This window comes from Sceloporus occidentalis, unplaced genomic scaffold (genome assembly GCF_023333645.1).
Source record: "Sceloporus occidentalis isolate IW3139 unplaced genomic scaffold, rSceOcc1.0.p SCAF_3, whole genome shotgun sequence".
NCBI lineage: Eukaryota > Metazoa > Chordata > Lepidosauria > Squamata > Phrynosomatidae > Sceloporus > Sceloporus occidentalis.
In genome coordinates this window covers 9084994-9111246 of record NW_028316983.1, presented here as the reverse complement: position 1 = coordinate 9111246, position 26253 = coordinate 9084994, and the positions used below count along the sequence as shown (strand labels likewise).

At 42.3% G+C, this 26253-nt stretch overlaps 1 protein-coding gene across 2 annotated transcripts in view; it reads right to left on the bottom strand.

Moving 5' to 3' along the window:
- Positions 1-267: 267 nt before the first annotated feature.
- Positions 268-26253, bottom strand: part of EEF1A2 (eukaryotic translation elongation factor 1 alpha 2) — a 43964-nt gene continuing 17978 nt past the window's right edge. For both annotated transcript variants that reach the window (XM_089513612.1, XM_089513613.1), the window contains exons 3-8: positions 22475-22654; positions 16982-17278; positions 7906-8056; positions 5784-6040; positions 3073-3307; positions 268-634 (exon numbers count right to left, since the gene is read on the bottom strand). In XM_089513612.1, coding sequence (XP_089369738.1) covers positions 507-634; positions 3073-3307; positions 5784-6040; positions 7906-8056; positions 16982-17278; positions 22475-22654 — 1248 coding nt within the window. In that variant the 3' untranslated portion in view covers positions 268-506. The remainder of the gene's footprint in view (positions 635-3072; positions 3308-5783; positions 6041-7905; positions 8057-16981; positions 17279-22474; positions 22655-26253) is intronic.

Here is a 26253-nt window from a genome sequence, read left to right as displayed (position 1 = left end):
AGAGAAGGCAAGAGTCTTATTTGGTTATATTTCTGCTTTTTGCCTGCTAAATCCTTTTTGCACAGCCTCTCATCTCTTACTTCTGGCAGTGGATCTCAGAAGAAAAAATGCTTGAGGAGAGAAGTGGGGAGTCACAGAAGGACTTTGCTTTATTCAGCTGATAAAATTGAAAACTCAAACTTTGCTTTAAGCTTGCTTGGGGAAGGGGGAACATCAATATAGACAACTTGTCTAACCACTTAGACACACATACATCAGACACCCCACTTGTTTTCGCTGTGGATGTTGTACCAGTTTTATTGGTAAAATTTAACACAAAGCCTCAACAGACGCTGGGACATGCTTTTCCTTTTAAAGAATTTCCACTGGACCTTAATAGTGAGCATCCAGTCGTTGACATACAAACTCTTACAAGCAGATGTGCATACATGCGCCTCGGGGAGAAGAAGGTGATGGCATCCTGGTGGTAGGGATGGTTTCTGCGCGAGGCACTGGGCGCCCACAATTCATTTACCAGCCTTCTGGGCCTTCTGGGCTGACTTGGTGACCTTGCCGGCACCACCGCTCTTCTTCTCCACATTCTTGATGACGCCCACAGCCACAGTCTGCCGCATGTCACGCACGGCAAAGCGTCCTGCAACAATACACAAATGTTGAGTTGGGCATAAAGTACATAGAGAACAGACAAGCATTCGACAATGCAGAGTGTGTGGCACTCTATCCCCCTCTAGTGGGGAATAAGGCCATGCAGATCTGGCAGCCCTGTACAAGTCGGATGCATGGGGTGCTAAAGTTGGGTTAGCATCACAAACCAATACTGGAAATCGCATCTAGGATCCACTAGCAAAAGATGAGACATGTCTTGGCATGCTTACTGATTGTTATCAATTATCAATTACTTATTATTATTATTATTATTATTAACATATTTACTTGTATCCCACTCTTTTCCCAGGACTGGGACTCAGAGCAGCTTCACAGCATTAAAAATAGTTCAATTAAAAACATAAAAAATTAAATTAAATAATATTAAATAATAATAATAAGTACATTAAAAGGAATTAAATTATTATAATATTAAAACAGATAGTTATTAAAAGAATAAAACATATTTTAAAAAGATAAAACTATAAATAAGAGGGGGGGAAAACTGTAACAAATTTTAAAAATGGTACAACATCTCAGCCTGTCCTTATAGCAATTCCTTTAACACCTGTGTGAATACGTAGGTCTTCACCTACCAGCGGAAGGCCATCAAGGAAGAGCCATTCTGATCTCCCTGGGTAGGGAGTTCCAGGGTCTAGGGGCAGCCACCGAGAAGGCCCTCTCTTACGTCCCCCCAACTGTGTTTGTGATGGTGTTGGGATGAAAACAAGGGCTTCTCCAGAGGATCTCAGAGTCCAGGCCGGTTCATACCAGGAGAAACGGTCTGCCAAATAGTGTGGACCTGAGCCATGTAGGACTTTAAAGGAAATAACCAGCAACTTGAATTGTGCCTAGAAACAATGAAGCTGTTTCAACAGGGGCGTTGTATGATCTCTGTAATCTTCCCCTGTTAACAGCCTGGAAGAAGCTCTTTGAAACAGCTGAATTTTCTGAACACTTTTCCAAGGCAGCCCCATGTAGAGCTCGTTACAGTAGTCCAAACGTGATGTAACCAAGGTATGTACCACCATGGCCAGATCTGGTGTCTCAAGGAGCGGGCGCACCTGGCACACAAGTTTTAAATGTGCAAAAGTACTCCTGGTCACAGCAGAGACCTGGGCCTCCAGGTTCAAAGCTGAGTCCAAGAGTACCCCCAAATTGCGAACTCGTGTCTACAGGGGAAGTGTGACCCCATCTAACACAGGTTGGATCCCTATTCCCTGATCTGCCTTCCGATTGACCAGGAGCACCTCTGTCTTGTCTGGATTAAGTTTCAACTTATTTGCCCTCATCCAGTCCATTACTGAAGACAGACATTGGTTTAAGACCAGGACAGCCTCCTTGGATTGAGGTGGATTGAAGTGATTATCCTGTTTTGTTAAGAGCCCAATAGATTTTATATTACCAAGTGGCCTTCTGCAGGGGCTACACATTCAATCTATGAACAGCAGAAATTTCTGGAGTGGCTAAAAATCCCTCTCCATATAACTAGATTGTTAAACAATAAAAATGGTTGGGCCTGTGTGCTGCCGTTCCATTTGTTCTGGCCACAAACTAGCAAGAGAAAAGTCTTCCTTCCTCTGAGTGAAGGTTTACTGTACAGTGTGATTGTTGTTGTTGTTGTTGTTGTTGTTATTATTATTATTATTATTATTATTATTTGTCTTTTAAATCTTGAGTTAAATCTTCAGGGTCCACAGGGACCTGGTAAAGGGGGTCACTGGTAAAGAAAAGCTTAAGATACACTGTTCTGATGGAAGAAACTGTCACAAAGATGAGGGCATTTGCCAGGGCCTAGTGCCACATGATAGGGTAACCAGGGCTGATACCTCACTGGTGGTTGGATCGGTTGGGGAAAAAAGATCTGAACCCGGACAGGACTCTTAAAGGACACAGTGAAGGATCAGGCAAAGCCAATGTTTTATTAAGTGTCCCCACAGTCCCCTCTCCTAGCATAGACTTCACTCTGTGCAGAAGGGAGACATCCATCAACCTCTCTCCACATATTAGGGATGGAAAGCTTTATAAATTTTACAGCTTTTCTCCTTGCTGCAAGCAAATCATTAAAAGCTGTAGGTTTTAGCAACTATTTGCAATTTCAGATTTATTCTGCGGGAAAAAAAACCACATTGGATATTTGCACAGAAAATGAAATTTTCTGTGCAGCAAACAACATTTGTGTCATTCTACACAGAAAACAAATGCTGTTTTCTGTGGAGGAAAATTGTTTTCTGCCCAGAAAAAAGCATTTTGACTAAAGGCAGGAGCTGAGGTGGAAAGTGTGGGGACACTCGGGGTAGGGTGACTGGAAGGATAGTGACAGAAACCCTAGTCATGGGAGACAAGACTAATCTGAATAGAAATAAGCATTAGTTATTTATCTTTGTTGGTGTCTGTTGGAATTAGAAACAAGGAAGAAATTCTCACCCAGGGGTGGGTACTGGGAGAAGCTCTCCACACACATGGGCTTGCCCGGGATCATCTCCACAATTGCAGCATCTCCAGATTTCAGAGATTTGGGGTTATCTTCCAATTTCTTGCCAGAGCGCCGGTCAATCTTCTCCTTCAGTTCAGCAAATTTACAAGCAATATGGGCAGTGTGGCAGTCAATGACAGGGGAATATCCGGCGCTGATTTGGCCGGGGTGGTTCAAGATGATCACCTGGTATGCACATAAAGGAGACAAAATTGGAGCATGGAACAATTTCTGGGGGGACAGAATCCTGCAATGGATTTTTTTTTCCAGTTCGTGTGGCTGAACAATGGTGCCCTCTAGTGAGGGAAAAACAGCTGTTTCACAGCATTTGTTTTTTCAATATTAACCTATTCCAACTCAACAAATACAGCCTTCTGTATCCACAGGATTTTTTATCCAAGGATTCATGAATCCATAGCTTGAAAATATTCAAAAATAATATAAATTCCAATAGGCAAACCTTGATTTTGCCATTTTATATTAGGGACACCATTTCATTATGCTACTGTATTTATTGGGACTTGAGTATCCACAGATTTTGGTATCCACAGGGGGTCCTGGAACCAAACCACAGGAGAGACCAAGGCCGACTGTACAAGCAACTAGCTTGTTATGTTTGTCTTTCCTTTACTGTGTTTGTATCATCATAAAAAACACAACAACAACAGTGGCTTAATCCTATTACTCCTGTCTTGAGTAGACCCATAGGGTCTTATATTTACCTATGGAATGACTAACCATTCAAGAGTAGAGTCAAGGAGACTACTGCAGTAGGGATTAGCCAGCAGAAATCTGCTCCGTGTGTTCTGATTTCTTTGGAAACATGTTCTTTTTAAAGCCACCAGTTTTACTTTTCACTGGGAATCATGAATTGCTTCTCTATCACCAGCATGTTGCTCGGGAACCTGAGATCTAACCTGAGCAGGTGAAAAGCTCAATCTCACCCCTAGCCCTGCTTTGCACACTGATACAATGGTGAGGATTCTATATCTGCCTCCAAAGATATAGCCCTGTACATTCCAAACTGTTGGAATTGATTGTACCTTAAACCAATTAAGTCCAAATAAACCGTAGAATCTCTATGCAATGGCATCTGAAAGATTCTCAACATGTCATCTTTTACTCTTCAGTCTGATCAGTTGCACAGTTCAACAAGTCAAAGATACTACTTTTTGTAAGTGAACATTTCCAAAACTGCCACTCACTTGGAAAGTCCTTCATCATTGTATGGTGATTAATCAGAGAATGATTTTATTCTGATGTTAACAGGGTTGCCATAATTCTCTACCACAAACTGGGACAAAATGCAGAACAAAATTTAGACCAAAATGCAAGACAATTGTAGGATAAAATTTAGCCCAAAACATAGGACATTTAAGGTCCTCCATTTTTTTAAATGTCCTACATTTTGGGCTAAATTTTATCCTACAATTGTCCTGCATTTTGGTCTAAATGTTGTCTTACATTTTGTCCCGGTTTGTGGTAGAGAATTATGGCAACCTTAGATGATAAGGCTACACAGCCCAGGATCATCTAAGGTTGCTTAGCAGACTGCCATTAAGAGGTGGCACTGCACCACCCCTGGAAGCCCTGAGTTGGGGATGCAGCAACCACATGCCACACCCCCAACCCAGTGCAAAAAGAAGCTGCAAAAAGCTTTTTTTTTTTTTGCGCCACAGAAACGTCACCCTTTCTGGTGCCGCCATAACTTTTCCATGACTCTTTGGAACAGCGTGACACCGCCAGCCATGCAGCTGGTTGGGCATCATGATATCAGCATGGGGGCAGGTGGTGGGCAGTTGCCACACCCCCATTCTGCCTTCATGCTGGCATTTTTTGCCGGTCTGTTGAAGGCCTAAGTTAACCTAAAAGTACATTCCACTGTGTTCAATTATTTTCCCCTAGGATAAGTATATTAGTAATAGTAGTAACAGCAGCAATAGCAGCAGCCCACTTTTCCCCCAAAACTGGGACTCAAAGCTGCTTTACAGCTTAAAATTGCATTAAAATATATGCAAAATTGAAGGCAAGTATCTATAGTCAGCTATACTAATTAATCAATTCAAGCTTGCATCATGAGGAAAAAAACACTTTACATCAAATAAATGCCAACCTTCATTTGCGGCTGCCATTTTCCATCTTCCCTCTGAGTCACCAGTTGAAAGTGGAAGGCAGTAGGAACAGAACAAAATCACATTATAGATGGACTGACTCAATCCAGAGAGACACAGCCTTGAGTTTGCAAGACATGAGCTGGGCTGTTGATTATGGAAGTTCATGGTGGTCTGTCGTTCACAAGGACAGCATAAATAAAGCCAACCTGATGGCAAATGAGAAAAAGGGGCACCACAAAAGAGTCACCCCTCCACATCCACGGATTCTGCATCCACAAATTCAACCATCTCTGACTTGAAAATTTCTTTTTTTAAAGAAAAAGCAAACCTTGATTTTGCCATTTTATATAAGTGACATTATTTTATTATACCATTGTATATAATGAAACTTGCACAACCACAGATTTTGGTATCCACTGGAGGGTCCTGGAACCAAGCTCCACAGGATACCAGGGGCCTACTGTAATCTGTTTTCCCTCATTCAGATGCAAATGTTCTTATCTGAAGATGCAGCCTCTCAAAATTGCCACCATTTATTTCCTGCTGACCTGAGAAGTGAACTGTGCTGCCTCCTGTGGTGGGTCAGATTTGCTGTCCCCACAGACATTGCCACGGCGGATGTCCTTCACAGAGACATTCTTGACATTAAAGCCAACATTGTCCCCTGGCAGAGCCTCGCTCAGAGCCTCGTGGTGCATCTCCACTGACTTGACCTCTGTAGTGATGTTCACAGGTGCAAAAGTCACCACCATGCCAGGTCTCAGGATTCCAGTCTCTACACGACCCACTGGGACAGTTCCAATTCCTGAAGAGGGTCAGAAGGGGTGAATAATCAGTACAACAGAATGCAATCCTTGGAATCCAGTAAGGACTGTAAGATTCTATAGCAGAAGTGAGCAACTGCTTCTGGCAGGCCACATCAGTGATCCAAAACCCTCAGACCTCCTTTAAAAAACTAAAAATATTTTTTTCCTGGTCAATGTTTTGCCCAACCATCCCAATGTAAAACTGCCGCAGAACACTTTAGATGTGCTCCCCCATCGCCTAACCACACACCTACCACGGTGAAAAAGTCCAGAAGCCTAATTATTGGCCAAAATTAAACAGGGAGTGAACAACATCACTTCTGGTTTCAATTTTGGCTGAATTTTTATAGCTACAGTGCATTCTCTTTTTTTGCCAGATCAGAAATATCAGACTGCTGGGTGAAAAGATTAAACTGCCAAACCCATGTGAATTTTTATTTAATTTATAATTGCCAGCACCTAGCAAATGGCAAAAAACTGGGGGGAAAGGGGGTGTTCAGAAACATTATGCTCTGTGTTAAGGGAGAAAAATCCCTGTCAAGAAATTCTTCTTTTTTGCAACGTGTAAATAAAAGGGTGATCAAAAGTTGAGATTGAGATCTACTTGTATACTTTTGGTTGCTTTGCAGTACATGAGAAAGTATTTATGATGTTCAACTATTTAAAAAGAACCAGATCACTTCCACACCACCACAATTAGCTTACTAAAATGAAGAAAGTTTAAGGGACAGCTTTTAACCATTGGAAATCTTGATCAAGCTTCTTCAATTTCACCATACATTTTGCACCCATTTTCAAGCTTTCCCAAATCATTACCATCTTCAGAATTAGCACACTGGTTGTAAATATCTAAGATGGTCCTGATGCTGTATTATGTACCTAAGGTCAAATTTTATGTTGGTGTAGGACAAGAATAGGCAATACAGAGAGAGCCCCCAAGCTGGCCTGCCTTTCCCTTTTCATTGTCCCAAGGTCTATGAATGTTCCATAAAATCCAAGCAATTCTGTTGAGGGCTAGAAGTTTTACCACCAACAGATTTTCTAAGACAGTCTCATTCTGAAAATTATCCTCAAATTTGAGTTGTATGAATGACCCCTTGTGCAATGTGTGGTATATATAGTGGTGTCCTGCACCAGGATGTCACCCAGTGCAGGGGGTGGGACATGGGGACACAGCCAAAAGGGACCACTCCCAATTCCCTGCCCCATGCAGCTTTACTTCAGAATAAAGCTGCATGGGGCAGGGACAGGGGGGAGCTGGGCTCTCTTCTTCCTTGTCCTGCATGGCTTTAATCTGAAGTAAAGCAATGCAGGGCAGGGACAGGGTGTGGGCACTGGACCTTCTCCTTCCCTGTCTTGCATAGCTTTAAAGTAAAGCCATACAGGGCTTCCTCCCTGCCATGCAGCGTGGTGTGTGGCAGGGAGGTGCGGGAACTCACCAGGTGTCATCCCCCCTTCTGCAGTGTCACCCTTTCAATGGTGTCACCCTCCGCACCTCCCTAGTGATGCTACTGGGTATATACAGTTAAAAATGTTAGCAGCTGGGTAGCATAGCAACCGTTTATTTTACACGCATAACCATGATTCCTATGTATTACAAACTTACTACTATGACATGACCACTGCCATATTCGTACCCACTGGCTATAGTTGTTTCTTCCTTTTTACAAACGTACCAGGTAAATGGACCACCACTCTGAGTACAGGTGTAGTCTGCACATAAATAAAAAATTATCTGAAGAAATAAATCCTCTTTCCTTCCTGATCTTTAGTCTGCAAGACTAAATTACTAATCTGGAAATCTGCAGGGCAAAAAGAGGGCATCCTCCCACTCACATACTACAGGTAAAATCTTTCGGCTCACCTCCAATCTTGTAGACATCCTGAAGAGGGAGACGCAGAGGTTTGTCTGTGGGGCGGGTAGGGGGCAGGATGGTATCCAAAGCTTCCAGCAGGGATACTCCACTGGCGTTCCCTTCCTTGCGTTCCACTTTCCACCCTTTGAACCAAGGCATCTGCAAAACAAAATGGTAAGACACCTGTGTTGAGTGGGTCCTTTTAGTTTGTTCAAAAGAATCTAGTATAACCCACACCAAAAAAAAAAAAAAACGCCATCATGGAACTGAAGGGATGCCAGAAGGCCTGAGGAGAGACATGAGAAGAACAGCTTTATCAAACCAGACCAATCTGTCCCGAAGCTCAAGGACCACTTCTAAGGCACCCTACCTGGGAATCTCACACTTTCTTCTCTAGATTGTAAAAACAAGATGGTGTACCAGGGTGCCATTCCTGACAAACCAGAGTGCTGTACAAAAACAAGGCAATGACTGTGTTCTAACAGTAAGACCCTCATTTAACAACCACAAAGCAAAAGACCAGGACATAAACTAGTGGATTCAAATTACAGACATACCTCACTTAACAAAGACTTTGCAAAAAAAAAAAGCTTTTTAAAAAGTCTTTTTTAGGCCTACCTAGGCCCTACTTTATGAGAGCCAGTGTGGTGTAGTGGTTTGAGCATTGGACAATGACTCTGGAGACTAGGGTTCAAATCCTTGCCCGACCATGGAAACCCATTGAGTGACCTTGGGAAAGTCACTATCTCTCTGCTGTAGGGGAGGGCAATGGCAAACCTCCTCTGACCAAAACATCCCCCCAAAAACCCATGATTGGATTGTCATAAGTTGGAAATGACTTGAAGGCGCACAACAACAGACCCTGCTTTTCCTCCTTGATCTCTATTTAGGTGGAAGGGTTTTTTTTAACAATGTTGGCATCGGGAGGATGGTAAAGCAGGCTGGAGAAACAGAAGACTGTCAGTGGTGTGTCACAGCAGAAAGTCTGTCTCCTACAGTGCAATAAAGCTTGAGCTGGGAAAGAATGGGATTCTGCTCTATCTGACTGAACTGTAGCTGTCTGTGCCTGCCTACAACACGCAAGCTAAACAGCAACTGCCCCCAGAATCCTTTACTAAGCATGCATGAGCAGGAATACAGAGAGCAAAGGGGAGAGCAAATATGCCTGCCTCGCCAACTATACACGGCATGTTTTTTTTTAAAAAAAGCATAGATCTGCAAGTTTGGCTTCCAAAATGTAAATCACGAGAAGAACAAAGGCAGGTGAAATAAAAAGTCATCTCTGGATGCATTTGGGAAGAAGCTTTCAATGGGTCTTCAGAAGACTCCATACATTTCTGTCTATTTATGCAAGGCTTACCTTACCTGGTTGTTTCGTTTCATATGCACATATTGTTACGTTTTGAATAATAGTTCACTGAAACATGTTGAACTTCTTTTTTGTGGTGTACAAACCTATCCCTATTCTTTCCATGTTGTTTCTGCTCCTGGGACCAAAGTTTTTGTTTAAAAAATATACTTAGCAACATCCCTGCTTTGGTAACTGAGGCATACCTGTATAAGGAAAAAGATTCCACCTGAACATTAGGGAGAACATTCTGATAGTAAGAGACGTCTGACAATAAAACAGATTGCCTTAAACAGATGTTGGATGGCCAACTCTCTGGATAGCTTTGGTTGTGTCTACCCTGGCTTAATTTTTCCCTAGATGCAAGGATCTTGGTTTGTAAAGTCCAAAAGGACCCCTGCCAAAGGACATGAGACGCTACTAACAACTGACATGGACATAACAGCAAAAGGGACCAATGGTCTGTCTCTCAAGGCCCTTTCACACTACATGCTTACAGCATGTTTTAACTGGCATGGCTGCATCCTATGGATTCCTGAGATTTCTAGTTATTATTATTATTATTATTATTATTATTAACCTTTATTTATAAAGCGCTGTAAATTTACACAGCGCTGTACATACAATCTTTTTAATTGGACGGTTCCCTGCCCTCAGGCTTACAATCTAAAAAGACACAACACAAAAGGAGAAGGGAGTGGTGGTGGGGAAGGGGCCTGTCTAGTAGGATAATACATATAAAATACATAGCAATACAGGAAATGATTCAATAAAATAGACAACAAAAGAACATCAAATAGCAAGTGACAATTATGCAATGCCTGGGAACGCTGCCCTGAACAGGATGGTCTTCAACTCCGTTTTGAAGCTGGTTAAAGAAGTGATGGCTCTTGCTCGCGGGAGAAGAAGGTTCCAGGAGTGGGGGGCAGCGAGTGAAAAGGGGCGAATCCGGGATGGGGCAGAGGAAATCCTGGGCTGGGACAGCAGACCTTGACTACCAGAACGGAGGGCCTGGGTGGGAAGGTGAGGAGAAAGAAGGTCTGATAAGGAAGGAGGGGCCAGTCCATGGAGGGCTTTAAATGTCGACAGCAGGAGCTTATACTGAATGCGGAAAGGGAGGGGGAGCCAGTGAAGGGATGCCAACACAGGAGAGATGTGGTCAGAGCGGTGGGTGGAAGTGATAATGCATGCAGCTGAATGCTGGACAGAGATTAAAGGACGGAGGTGAGAAAGAGGAAGCCCAGCCAGGAGGATGTTGCAGTAATCGAGTCGTGAGATCACTAGGGCATGGACCAGGATCTTGGCAGTAGAGGTGGAGAGATATGGTCGGATTTTGGCAATGTTGTATAAAATGAATCTACAAGCCTTGGCTGTGGTCTGGATCTGAGGGATACACAACAGAGAAGAGTCAAAGATAAAACCAAGACTGCAGGCTTGTTGGACTGGTTGAATAGAAATGTTGTCCACAGAGACAGAAAAGGAGTGTTGAAGGGTGGACTTAGGAGGAAAGACAAGAAGCTCCGTCTTGGACATGTTGAGCTTCAAACGCCAATGGCGCATCCACTGCGAGACGTCTGAGAGGCAAGACGAAACTTGCTGTTCAAGCCTTGGAGAAAGGTCAGGAGTGGAAAGATACAACTGGGTGTCATTGGCATACAGACGGTAGGAAAAACCAAAAGAGCTGATGAGTTTACCTAAGGACAGTGTTTTTTAGGCACTGGAGCTCTATGGTGCAGAACTAGAAATCCCAGGAAATGCGGCAGTTAAGGTGGTTTCAAAATGCTATGATTGCAGAGTCAAATGAAACTCAGTAAAATGCATCTTGGCATATTTGTATGGGTTTTCTCAAGCAATGGCACCATCTAGTGGTCAGCTTCGTTTATGTCTCTTAGGGAGATGCAAAGACAGGGAGTTGTTTTCTTGATCATAAGACAAATCCCCAAACCTTATTCCGTTGTTGTTGTTGTTGCTGCTGCTGCTGTTGTTGTTGCTGTGTGGCTTCAGGTCATTTCTGACTCACGGCAACCATAAGGCAAACCTATCACTGGGTTTCTTGGCAATATTTGTTCAGAGGGGAATTGCCATTGCCTTTTTCTGAAGATGAAAGTGTGTGACTTACCCAAGATCACCCAGAGGGTTCATGCCTCTCACACTTCTACACCACGCTGACTTTGTCCTTATTGATCTATGTTGGCAAATGACAGGAAACTAATGTCATTGATGCCTCAGGTATTCATTCATTTTCCCAAGAGCCCCCTGCCCACAATGGTCAGAAGCATTAACAACAGAGGGTTCTTGTCTGTCACAGCAGACCTTGCCATCTTTGAAGCTTTTGCCATGACCAATTTTTTGACACAGCAACACCCTGCCACATCCCAAATAGCTCCCTTGCAGATCAATTCAGGGCTTCCTTGCATGTTAACAAGTGAAATATCAGTTGTTTTGTTGTTTTCTTCATGACGTCATTACCAACCACACCAAGCTCCTCCAGCCACTGAAAAACCTACTCTTATGCAGAGCATCAAAACATAAAAGCTTACTGACCAAAGAAGGGTAATTAAATCCAATTGCTTGTTTTCCAACCAGATGCCACCGGAGAGTGTGAAAGAAGGACTCAGGGGAAAAACAGTTCTGCTCTGTTACTGCTGCCCAACAAAACGTGGATTATTAAAAGCTACTAGCACTGATACCTATGTATTACCTCCAAGTGCAGAAGTAAATTGAGAGATAATTGAGATTGCCAGGCCAGGACTGTTCCAAGCCTGAGATTTCAGGGCCAAAACCTCAGGAAACATCCATCTGTGAAGTCATAAGGCATGGGCCCTGGTGATGCCATTAAGCATGGTACATTAAGCATTAACCACAGCTGCACAGGGTATGCCAGTCAAATAGTAAGGAAAACTCACCAAGGCTGCTGCCACACTGCAAAATTAATGCAGTTTGACACCTCTTTAACTCCCATGGCTCCATCCTATTGACTCCAGGGATTTGTAATTTGCTGTGACATCAGGATTCTCTGCCAGACAAGGTCAAGTATCTCAAAAAATTACAAATCCCTGTTTCTGTAGCATTGAATCATGGAAGTTAAAGCAGTGCTAAACAGCATTATATCTGCAGTGTAGACGCAGCCCTAGTCTAACAAATAAGGGAACTATATATTGTTGTTTGTTGTTGTTGACTGCCTTCAAGTTGATTTTGATTCATGGTGACCCTGTGGATGAAACATTTTCCTCTACTGCTCTGCTCAGGTCCTGCAGACTCAGGTCCATGTCTCTCCTTATTGAATCCAACCATCTGGCATGTGGTTCTCCTCTCTGTCTAATGCCTTCCACCTTTTCTAGCATCATTGTCTTTTCTAATGAGTCATGCTTTCTTATGATGTGCTATTGCCCTGAGATTCCTTCTCCTTGTCCTGAGGACTGGAGAAGGGCCAAGCCCTGAGATCTGACAGCCATAAAACATACATGTTTCAAGGCAGTGCTCTTGTCCTAATGTCTCTCTTCCTTTCCCTTAGGCCTGGAGAAGAGGAGCTAAGCCCTAAGACTCAGGGCCAGACTCTGAAATCTGACCATAAAAGCAGTGTATCTTTATTTCAGTAAGGCCTTTTATAAGCTCCCCCAGGATATTCTTGCAAAAACAAAAACTAGTAAAATGTATACAACATGACAGGTAGATTTGTAAATGGTTGACCAATTGAGCCCCAAGGGTATTCAACAATGGCTCCTCCTCATCCTGGAGAGAAGTGACCAGTGGGGTGCTACTGGGCCCTAGGTTCTGGGCTCAATGCTATTCAATATCTTTATCAGTGACTTCAATGAAGAAATAGAGGACCTGCTTATCAAATTTGCAGATGACACCAAATTAGGAGTAGCAGCTAATACCCTGAAGAGAGTATCAAATTTCAAAATGACCTGATCACATTACAATGCTTGGCCAAAACTAACGAAATTAATTTCAACTGAGTGAAATGTACACTTAGGCAGTAAAAACGAAATGCACAGATGGATGACATCTGGTTTGACAGCAGTACCTACAAAAGAGATCTAGGAGTATTAGTGAACCACAGGCTCAACATGCGTCAACAGTGTAATGTAGCAGCTAAGAAAGCCAATGCAATTCTAGGCTGCATCAACAGACGTATAGTGTCTAGACTAAGGGAAGTAATAGTATCAATCTATTCTTCTTTGGTCATACTTCAAGTAGAATACTGTGTACAGTTCTGGCCATCACAATTCAAGAATAATGTGGACAAGCTGGAGCATGTCCAGAAGAGGATGACCAAAATGGTGGATGGTCTGGAAGCCATGCCCTATGAGGAGCGGCTTACATTGCTTGGTATGTTTAGCCTGGAGAAAAGAAGGTTAAGGGGTGACATGATAGTCCTGTTTAAATATTTGAAGGGACATCATATAGAAGATGGAGCAAACTTGTTTTCTGCTGCTCCAGAGAGCAGGACATGGAGCAATGGATTCAAACTACAGGGAAAAGATTCTACCTCAACATTTGGAAGAACTTCCTGACAGTAAGAGCTGTTCGACAGTGGAAACTGCCTCAGGGAGCAATGAAGTCTCCTTCTTTGTATGCTTTTAGACAGATGCTGCATTGTCATCTGTTGGGAGTGCTTTGATTCTGTCTTCCTGCATGGCAGAGGGTTGGACTGGATAGCCCTTCTGGTCTCTTCCAACTCGTTGGTTCTATGATATACTATGAACAGAATAACTGACTATATCTATCAGAGCTCTTCCTATTTTCATCGTAAGTAGTAGCCTTTGACAGACCTGTCCTCAATGAACTTCTCTGAATGTCTGAAGCCTTCTGAAGTAGTAGCCACTATCAACCATCTTGTCCCAGCCATCAGTTAAGTCCACTATGAATGATGTCATTTCGTCTGCCCTAAATCTGCCACTTGTGTGTTTCACTAAATGATAAGTTACGAATTTCCTAAATTGTTTCACAGAATTTGCACAGAGGCTTACACAGGATTTTCTGGTGGATTCTCCTCCTGACTTTTAAAAGGGCTGGCATGTAGTTCTTGGCTGCCCTTGGCCTTTTTTGCAGGCTGAGAGGGTTAGTACAGTCTCAGTATCAGTATAAAGTCACACTGTTGCTCTGGTGCATCTTTGAGTCATTTCTGACTTACACCAACCCTAAGACATACCTATCACAGGGCTTTTTGGGCAAGATTTGTTCAGAGGGGTTTTCCTTCACCTTCTGCTGAGGCTGAGAGAGTGTGACTTATCCAAGGTCACCCAGTGCATCTCCACAGCTTAGCAGGGAATCAAACCCTGGTCTCCTTGAGTGCTAGTCCAGCATTTCTACCACTACATCACATTGGCTTTCTAAAAGCATACATATATTAATAATTGTGGATATAAACAAATATAATGATGATGATATTAATATGTAAGAGTCCTGCTGGATCAGATAAAGTCTCTCTCTCTCTCTCTCTCTCTCTCTCTCTCTCTCTCTCTCCTCCTATTTCCCACAATTGTTTCTAGGAAGCCCATAAGCAGAGTATGAAGGCAACATCTCACCTTCTATTTCCGTGTTCAGCATCTAGCCTTCAAAGCTGCACTGCTCTTCAACTTGAAGGTTATCTTTAGTCATCTCAAAAATCTAAACAAAATCTTACATGCCTAGAATAAATCAGCAGCTGCATGCTTCTTTCCACTTACAGGAAAGACTAATTTTCAATGTCTTTAACCACTGCCTTCATTTTGAACAACATAAAACCCTTTCCCTCCATTCTCCCTAGCCAGGAAGAATCTCCATCATATATTCAAGCCATGTCCTATTTTCCCTGAAGGAGGTCATGGAGCATCACCCTACAGTGGGGGTTTTAGACAGCTGCACACAGCTGTCAGAGGCTTTATGGCTGTCAGAGGCTTCGCAGAGTCTAATCTCTGCCAAGAAGCCAGCATCAGCGCTGACTTGCTAAATTTCAAGGCAAGCAGTCACATGGCAAGAGGTTATCTGACTGATTTCTGCATTAAGGAAGTCTCTGCCAGAAAAAAAGGAGGCTAGAATACTAGAATGTAAGATATTAGAGGGTGGGGAGAAGCAGGAACAGGTGTTGCTTTTTAAATACACCTAAGAATCTGAGTGGACAGTCAATTCAGGAAACAAATTAGCTCTGTATGAGCAAAGACATTCATTCCTGAGGACAATGATTTACTTTGCAAACCAGCAATGAGATTATTTTTGCATGTTCTTCACCAGAAACAGCAATGTTTTTTACATGTACAAGATATGCTAATAAAGTCAGTTTGCATATTCTGGCCTGTTTACAGACTGCCAAAATAAAGCTGCTTCGGGCCTCGTTGGAGGTATGCTATTTTAAATGATGCATGGGTCCTAAGAGTCCGGAGGTCGCGCCAAAGCCACACTACATTCCTAAGCACTGGAGTACAGCTTTGGTGCAGCTTCCGGATTCTTCTGATGCATGCATCATTTAAACAGCATACCTCCAAAGAGACCCGAAGCAGCTTTATTTTGGCAGTCTGTAACAGGCTCCTTTTGTAGAACTCATTTTGTTTCCTGCTTAGCCCCTTCCCTCCATCAAAGACTCTTCCCCCCAGCATTTGAAGGCGTGTGTGTGCCTATAATGTAGTGTAAAACTGCATTATTTCTACAGTATAGATGGACACTAGATTTAACCATAAAACTAGACGATAATCTTTTCCCCCCAACACACTAATTTCCTATGTGGATGAATTCTGGGTGGGGTGGTTGTGGTATATGGGACTGTTTTCAGTTGCATGAGCAGCAACTGTAGTGAAAGTGGTATTGGCCAGACATGAGTTAATTGCCTTAGACATCAGAGAAGAAAACTATTCCGCAACCACTGCAGTGCTAGCAATAATACCCTAAAACTCTCTGGTATACACATTCTCTAACCTTTGAAACCGTTCCTTCATTGATTGCTCCAAAGAAACTTTACAAGCTTGCCACAAAATCACTGCATTCTGCTGAGAATTACAGGAAATGCTTGAATTTCACATTCTGTTTCAGTGTTTCCCTTCAGATATGCTGGTCTACCCACAATCTCCAGCCTTTGACGGGAACTAATGCAGCTGTGGGACCTGTCATCCAGCACATAGGGAAGACCACCAAATAGGGGAAGATTGTTCTATTCATATTAAGTGACAGCAAAGTTGTCTACATCTAGTTATAACCCCATGCAAACTGAGATTGCCTCTAACAATGTGACCAGGGAAAATAAAGAGATAATACTAAATCATATTATGTTTGGCCCTAGGTTTCATCTTCTCTTGTGATTAGGTTCAGCCTTGAAGGGGAGCCCTCTCAAATTTCCACATTGACTCCCTGATCCTGGAATAACTAATGGCAGTGAAACATATCCAACTTTGCCTGATTCTGGGAAGTGGACATTCCAAGTTGGGGAAATGAATGAAGTTTCTAGCACTGACCAGGCCCATCAAAAACTTACAATAATACAAACTAGTGGCCTTTCATTTGTTTTGGACTTTACCTCCTTGGAAGTCTTTAAACAGAGGCTGGATGGCCATCTGTCAGGTATGCTTTGATTGAGAGTTCCTACATTGCAGAATGGGGTTGGACTGGATGGCCCTTGTGATCTCTTCCAACTCTATGATTATATGAGTCCCAGTCAACTTGGCCAATAGTCACAAATTTTGAGAACTGAAGTCCAAATCATCTGAAAGACCAAAGGTTGAGAACCACTGAGATAGACAGACAGACAGACAGATACTTACATTGGGAGATGGCTCCAACATGTTGTCGCCATGCCAACCAGAGATGGGCACGAAAGGAACAGTTGATGGGTTATAGCCAATCTTCTTGATGTACGCACTGACTTCCTTGACAATTTCATCATAGCGCTTCTCACTGTAAGGGGGCTCTGTAGAGTCCATCTTGTTAATGCCTACAATGAGTTGTTTGACACCCAGGGTATAGGCCAGGAGGGCATGCTCACGGGTCTGCCCATTTTTGGAGATGCCAGCTTCAAATTCACCTACACCAGCAGCCACTATTAGGACAGCACAGTCAGCCTGTATAAGAAGAAGGCACAGAAACAGGTATGTATGCATTTATTTATCCTGCTTTTCTCTTAGGGTTAAATGCAAAACAACTCCCAGTAAAGTTTTAAAATATTCCATTAGAAACATACTGTAAGATACACATTAAAATTCAAATTAAGTATAAGATTAAAACACCAGTTACAACCATTTCAAACCCACGTAAGTAAAACAGTGAAAAGTTGAGCACATCCACTTTAAAATCTACAATGATAACAAGAGAGAAGTTGAAGATACAGCAGCGATAGTCTGTAAAATCATTATGCAAGAAATAAGATGGCAGCATGAGTTTTTGTAGACTTAAGTCTACTTCCTCAGATCCAAATGCAGAAGTCTATGAAAGGTCATGCTGCCAACTTCTTTTTCAGTTAGTCTCAAAGGTGCTACAAGATCTCTTTACATAAAAGCGAAATTGTTCAAGACGTGACTCAGTAGAAAGGCCTTTGTCTGCAAGCAACTTTCTTCAGAACTGAGTTTCATAATCTGGGAGCAACCACCAAGAAGACCATCATTTGTATCTGAACCAGATGTCTATCTACAGTAGACAGGACCAAGAGAAGGCCCTCTTCCTGCAAACCTCAAACAAGTTCCCAGGATTTTGCTGCCAATTGCTTTCTGGGCAAAGTACAAAGTGTTGGTTGTTATCTTTAAAGCCTTATAGTTTTGGGTCCAGCTAACCTACAAAATCGCCTTATTGTATGTAATTCACCCTATACAATCAGGTCCTCCGGAAGACACTTAGTTCAATCAAATAAGACTAGGCTGGGAACTGCTACCTATTTCAATTTCCATGTTATCTAGACTGAATTTATGTATATCCTCCATGGTCATTATTTTTGTTTTCAGTGGCGGGTTACAAACCACCAAAAAAATACATATGGAATACGTATTAGGGTTAGGAAGGGGCGGTGCTTCCGCACCCCCCTAACCCTAGTACGTATTACATATGTACAACATGGCGGCACCCCTTCCACATGGGGGCCGCCATGTTTACGTATCGGACGCTGTGCGTCCGCACGTGTCGCAGCGTCTATGACGTCGCGAGTCCGCCCCTGGCACCTCGCGACGTCATAGAGGCGCCGCTTAAAGAAGCTCCATTTTGGAGCTTCTTTTTCGGTCCGTGCAGGAGCCGTGCGGTGTGGCTGCTGCGGCTCCCGCACGGAGCAAACGGCGGCGGCAGCAGACCGCCTCAAAGCGGCGGTTTATAACCCGCCTTTATGTTTAACACTAGGACTGCCTTTGCACTTTCTTCTGTGATTTTCTTTAGTGATTTTTCCAAATCTGTGATACTTTCTGTTAGTAGAATGGTGGGTTTTTATTTATTTATTTATATTTATTACGGTATTTATACCCCACTCTTCAGCCCTAAAGTCTATTAGAGCGGCTTACAATTATTATTTTTAATTAGACGGTTCCCTGCCCTCAGGCTTATAATCTAAAAAGACAGGACACAAAAGGAGAGGGGAATGGTGGGGGGAAAGGGGATGAGGTCCAGTGGTTCTTCTCTCCCTCTGAGGCCTGGACCAAGGCAGATGGACTGGGGGGAGGGCTCTTCTTCTTCAGACTAGCCCTTCTGGAGCTGGGCCTGTCTTTTCACTCCCTCCTGTTGTCTGCATACAGCTAACTCCTCTTTCTTTTTCTCTATTTCTCTATCTATTTCTCCCTCTCTCTTTGGACTTTATCACACAGGGAAAATTGGGGGGAAATTGGGGGATTAAACAGCGATTATCCAGTGCAAAATATGATATCGCACTTATAATTTTCACACACATTGCTATTAAACAGGCAATAAACAGCAACAGACACTTTTGGGATTTCTCTATGAATGATTTGTTGCTGTATATTGCCTCTTTATTGCCTGTTTAATAGCAACGTTGTGTGAAAATCTTAAGTGCGATATCACGTTTTGCACAGGATAATCGCTGTTTAAACCCCCGATTTTGCCCGATTTCCCCTATGTGATAAAAGTCCTATCTATCTATCTTTTCAATCAGAATTGTTCATGGAAGCCCTAGAGACCTCTTGCAGAAGCCTACACTTCTGAAAGAACCCTGGTTGAGAAACCCTGGTGTAAGGTATGAACATCCCTTACACCTAGATCTAACTCTGTATTTCACATCAGTGTTTTAAGGAAAATAAACACTGGAAAGGAAAATAAAATGTGGGATGAAAAAATACTAAGCGGGGAATTAACCAATATAAACACTATCATCTGAGCTTTCCATGCACAAACAGGTTCATGATGAGCTCCTATGAGTCAGTATTATTCTCTTCATATTGTAACATAACAAGATCTAAGAACATTGGCTTGACACCCGAAACCTGACAGTACCATCTGGTCCTATAAATAGATGATGAGCCTTTGGGGAATTCATCCATTTTATTCACAAGGGAAAGAAAAGCAGATCCCAAGTGTATTCTATAGCTTGTTGCAAAGCACAACCCAATATAATCATTTGCACTACCAGCTGAAAATCAGACTGGACTTCTGTTATCTTCCATTATTTTAGGGTGGTATCTTTTCATTAAGGAAAATACATCCCACCATTATAATTTGGAAAAATCTGTTTTGTTCACTGGAACAAAAAGTCTAGTGTATATGTTTTGCCCATGTGGCATTTTTGATTGTGTGTTTATTGTATTGACACACACATTTTCAGGCTATTTTGGGTGAATCCATGGTCTACAGACACTCAGTTACATGGGCAACAGTAAGGGGAAAAGGCATAACATGAGAGTGAGTGTGTTATTTATCTGAGAGACAGGACAGATTCTACCTCAATAAGAAATTATTTTAGAAGAATTGTGAAACTACCCTGTGCCTTATGGAAGGATAGTTATCTTGAAAATAAGCATAAAATGTTGCACTTGAAAGTTTTCTTGTAGTAAGCATCTTTTTTTTTCTGGCACGTTGTGAAGAAAAATTATGTCAGAAATTTCTGGGAGAGGTGGTTGCTATATTTGGTTGTTTACTTATTTCTTATTTACCCTAAATATTTAGGGTCCAGTTGTTAGTAAAAGCTCTGTTCTTAACCAAAGTAGGTCCAGAGCTGCTGTGTACAAAATTCACATAATTAGGATTAGAAATATGAATACTGGGAGAATGTATGTTGCTGCAACACATTGCATTGCAGCATTTGAGTTTGTGTCTTACTTCTCAAGGAAGTCTCCACATGAAGAAACGTAGCAGCTCAATCATCTAAATATCATGGCTCTCTTTTGTAGTGCCACACTACAACCATCTCTCCCAAATATGTGCAATACATACCAAGGTAATTCTTCCACAAAACCTGGCAGAAATGAAGATAGGTTTGCAATAGAATTTATGAAATCTGAAAGGGGGAACATTTTTTGACCTTGAAGAAAGGAGAATCATAGTATTACAAGGAAGTCATTGTTACTAAGACTGCATCCACACTACAGAAATAATCCAGTTTGACATCACTTTAACTGCTACAGCTCAATGCTATGGAATCCTGGGATTTGTAGTTTGTCATGGCACCCGAATCTCTCAGAGAAGGCTAAATATCTCCCAAAACTGCAAATCCCAGATTTCCATAGCATTGAGCCATGGTAGTTAAAGCAGTATCAATTCTACAATGTGGATGAAGCCAAAGAATTCAGAGCTGCTTCCAAAGAGAAATTAGATGTCAATATAAAATCGCATCAGCAATTGTCAGCTGACAATGCCTAACTCCACTTTCATTTGCTACCATTTTAAAGTCAGCTCTTCCCTCCCAAGTCCATTTTGGAATTGGCGTGTGTGTGTATGTGCCTTCAAGTTGTTTGCTGACTTATGGCAACACCACAAACTTCATAGGATTTTCTTAAGCAAAGAAGACCCAAGAGGTGGTTTTGCCAATTTCTTCCTTTGAAATACAGCCTATAGCACTTGGTTTTCACTGATGGTCTTCTATCCAAGTGCTAACCAGGGCTGATCCACTTAGCTTCCAAAATCAGACAGGATATCCTTTAGGATATTTAGTGAAGTTGATGGTGCTTTAATTATTGTCAGTTCACTCAAGACCTTGAGCACAGAAAGGCCATGACAACTGAAGACGGAATAAAAACTAGTTGTAGTAACGCCAAGTCCCAGATTTGCATGCATAGGCTTCAGTCATAAGGAACTGCACTGGCTGCCAATATCCTTCTGGTTAAAATTCAAGGCATTTGTGACAACATTTACAGCCCTAAAAGACATTTTACTAGGGTTTTCAGAGTGAAAACTGAAGGCAGCTCCTATCCTACTAATGGTTGTGTAGAGGAGGTAATTTCAACAAGTGTTGCTAGTTACCTGTGTGACAAGCAACATCTGCTGAAATTTCCTCTTCTACATGACCATTAAAGGTACAGGAGCCCTCTTCAGTTTGATGGTGTCTTCCTGGATGGCCCTTAAGGTCTTTGCCTACTCTATGACTCTACAGTAAATAGCCATCTGGACATCTGAACCAAATCTGTCCCATATCTAAGCCTGCAAAGTTTACACAGCTGGCCCTCTACATTTGCAGCTTTGACTTTTGCAGATTCGATTGGGGTTGGGTTGGATGGCCCTTGTGGTCTCTTCCAACTCTATGATTATTCATGGATCTAATTAATATGTTCTCTATAGGAATCTCTAGGTCCTCCAGCATGACACTATGGCCAACTTTTGCCAGAAGTTGCACTGGAGGACCTAGAGATTCCCAGAAAGAACACTTCTCTAGGCCTTTGTAGGTCCTCTAGCACAATTCTATGTCATCTTCCAGTTGATGTTGACCACAGAGTAGTGCTAGAGGACCTGGAGATTCCTAGAGAGGTGTTCTCTCGGGTATATAATATACAGTGGTCCCCCGGGTTACGAAAATAATTCGTTCCGCTGCCCTTTTCGTAACCCGGAAGGCTTTCGCAAGCCGAATTGCCATAGGCGCTAATGGGGAAAAGCCGCGATTTGGTGCGAAATAGCGCCGAAAAGCACCAAAAGTTTTTTCGTAACCCGAAAAAACTTTCGTAACGCGGAACAGTTTTTTTAAATAATTTTTTTTCGTAACCCGGGAATTTCGTAAGGCGGCGCATTCGTATCCCGGGGTACCACTGTATAGCGTTTTTTAGTTACGGTTTTTCTACTTCCACAGGGGTCCTGCATCCCTAACTACAGCGAATGTGGAGGGGTCACTGGATTTCCTTTCTCACCTGTGAAGTCCCTGTGATCATGTTCTTGATGAAGTCCCTATGGCCAGGCGCGTCAATGATGGTGATGTAGTACTTGGTGGTCTCGAACTTCCAAAGGGAGATATCGATGGTGATGCCCCGCTCACGCTCAGCTTTCAGCTTGTCCAGTACCCAGGCGTACTTGAAGGAACCTTTCCCCATCTAGCCAGTGGCAAAAGGAAAAAAGCAAAAACTTGAATCTGATGAAGCACAGCAGCAAAGGTTTAATTCAATTTTAGATAAGGTAGTTATCAGTATCTGGATGGAACCACTTTATACTCCTGATATACTCCAGGGAACCCTGGTGGCGCAAGGGTTAAATGATGGCACTGCAGCCACAAGCTTGTGAGTTCGATCCCAGGGGCTCCAAGATTGACTCAGCCTTCCATTCTTTCGTAGGTCAGTAAAATGAATACCCAGCTTGTTAGGGGCAATTGACTTAAAGACTGCAAACCACTTAGAGAGTGCTGAGTTCACAGATAAGGGTTATAGAAATGCACATGTTATTGCTATAAACATTATTATTCATATTAGAGAATGCTTGCCCATAAAACCAAGGTTCCTTTAAATTCAACAACTAAGGCCTGAACCAGAGGTGGGTAAAGTGTGACATCCTAGACTATGATCCAAAACATACTGCAGAAATAATGCAGTTTGAGACTGCTTTAACTACCCTGGCTCAGTACTAGGGAATCTAGGGAATTGTAGTTTATTGTGGCGCCAGAGCTCTCTGACAGAGAAGCCTAAATGAGACACAAAACTACAGTTCCCTGAATTTCCTAGCATAGCGCCAGGGCAGTTAAAGCAGTCTCAAACTGGATCATTTCTGCAGTGTGTTTTAGACCTATTTCTACCTATATCCTACCTCTCAGGCAGATTCCAGATGGTGGCGCTAGGAGACAGTTGCTCTTCTAAAAGAGAGATAAAATTTGGTGTACCCCAGGGCGCAATATTGTCTCCTATGCTGTTTAACATTTACATGAAGCCGCTGGGAAAAATCATCCGGAGACATGGGGCAGGATGTTATCAGTACGCTGATGACACCCAAATATATTTCTCTATGTCTCAAACTGATGCAGTGTCTATGGATGGCATCTCTCCTCTGAATGCCTGTCTTGGGGCAGTAATGGACTGGATGAGGGAAAACCGACTCAAGCTGAATCCAGGTAAGACGGAGGTACTTGTTATAGGAAACCCAAGCCCAGGTATGGAATTATGTCAGCCAGTTCTGGATGGGGTCACACTTCCCCTGAAAGACTCTGTCCGCAGCTTAGGGGTGCTCCTTGACTCGTCGCTTCACCTGACAGCTCAGGTAGATGCGACAGTCAGGAGCACTTGTTATCAGCTTTGGCTGATACGCCAGCTGCGCCCCTTCCTGGAGCAGGGAGACCTTGAAACAGTTGTACATGTGCTGGTCACCTCTCGATTGGACTTCTGTAATGCGCTGTATATGGGGCTACCCTTGTGCCAAGTTCAGAAACTTCAACTTGTACAAAATATGGCAGCCAGGTTAATTACAGGTACTCGTCGTACCGATCACATAACACCGGTTTTGAAATCCCTTCACTGGCTGCCAATTAGTTTCCGGGCAAGGTACAAGGTGTTGGTGATTACCTTCAAAGCCCTACATGGCTTGGGTCCAGAATACTTAAGAGATCGCCTACTTCCATACTGTCCGTCCCGCACTCTAAGGTCCTTGGGGAAGAATCTACTTCAGCCAATAAAATCTAGGCTAACTTCAGTCACCCAGAGGGCCTTTTCCATCGCAGCTCTGAAGCTATGGAATGACCTGCCGAAGGAGATCCGTGACATTTCTACTCTTACAGCCTTTAAGAAGGCTCTTAAGACGGATCTCTTCCAGCAGGCCTTCCCTACCTAGTTCTACTCCCCATTTACTGTGACATATGTCACTCTGTCCACCTATTCTTCTCTTAAATTTAATGAGAAGAATTAAATTAAAATTAATTAAAATAAAATCCTTGCCTCAAGAAGAAGAGCCCTCCCTCCATGACATCATCATCAGACCTGGGAGGGAGTGAAAAAGAGAGGCCCAACTTCCATCAGGCCTAACTGTGAATGTACTCACTTCGCTCTCTGTAATTTTATTGTATTTTATTTATTTATTGTATTTTATTTTATTATCTTTATTTTTACTGTTGTAACCCGCCTGGATTCCTTGTGATTGGGCGGGCTATAAATAAATTATTATTATTATTATTATTATTATTATTATTATTTCATTCATTTCATTTCTATGCTGCCTCTCTCCCAAAACGGGACCCAAGATGGCTCACAAATAAAATCATTTAAAAGTTTTTACAATAAACATTTAAAAACAATTAAAACCATGCAGCTACAAACAGTAAAACATGACATAAAATATATAAAGGTTAAATAAAAAACTTATCTAAAGCACACACCCCATATGAAAGCCTCCCTGACATGATTATATGGTTGGCCCTCCACATTCACTGGAGTTAGGGTCACAGGACCCCAGTAAAAAGTGGAGAAAATGCAAATAAAAAAACTACTGTTTTTACCTGAAAAAACATCTCTCTAGAAATCTCTGGTCCTCCAATACAACTCTATGGTCAACATCTGTCAGAAATGATCAAAGAATCATGCTGGAGGACCTAAAAATGCCTAGGGCAGTGTTTTCTCTAGTTACCACTAAATCCTCCAGTGCAACTCTCTGGTCAATTTGCAACAGAGTTGTACTGGAGGACCTAGAGATTCCCAGAGAGAACATATTAATAATATGAAAATAATCAAATCTGCAAAAGTCAAAGTCACAAATGTGGAGGGTCAACTGTATGCTAAAAGCCTACTTGAATAAAAATGTCTTTGCCTGCTGGCGAAAGGACTAGATTTCTCTCATGCCCCATTTCCTTGATCTTGTAAGCCTGAAATGGGGCAATATAAACACAAATTTACTATTTCATTTGCTCTTTGAAGGCCTAAGAGAACATTTGTGGCAATAGTGTATAATCCTGGGGTTCAAACATTACCACAATGCAAAAGTGTATACCCCCATGCACTCACACTCACGGCATATTTAGTGTTTTATTTTACTTTACAACATTTTTAATTTCTTGGTCATCCTGCCACAATCCTGAGAACTTGGTTATGTGGCAGTCTATAAATACTAGAAATAAACAGAAGAGTTAAAACTTGTTTTTCCAAAGAATACAAAAGATAGAGCTTCATTATTGTTGCTTTACTTTGATGGAGCCTATGCATATTTTTGTACTACATAATGTAATATTTTTTCCTTAAAAATGTCAGTAGTGCTGGAGTACAAACGGTCTGTCCACAATTATCTTTTCTCTGTGATGGGCAAAGATGGGCAAGTGTTGAGTAATAGTCTCTGGTCATACTGCATGATGCTGGTGTCTAAAAAAACCCCCAAGCATTGCCTTGTGTGAACATATCCCAAAGGCCTTTTCAACCCTCTGAGAATTTGGTAAATACCAGAAGTGTCAGTGACAGATTGGTCCAGATAGTAGAGTCTCTGATGCTGGGAGATCTGAAAACACTAGACTAAATTATCCTTCTGCAAGCAAACTAGACTACAACCACAGTTGGATATGGGTTAATTTGCAAGCAACCTTAAGTAAGTAAATAAATAAAGTGAAATAGGTCAAGGAAGAGGCCTTTGTTGGAGGTATTTCCAACCCTTGTTAGAGGCTTAAAACAGACGTTAGATGGAGTGCTTTAGCAGTGAATTTCTGCATTGGTTGTGCTGGTCTAGATTTCAACTC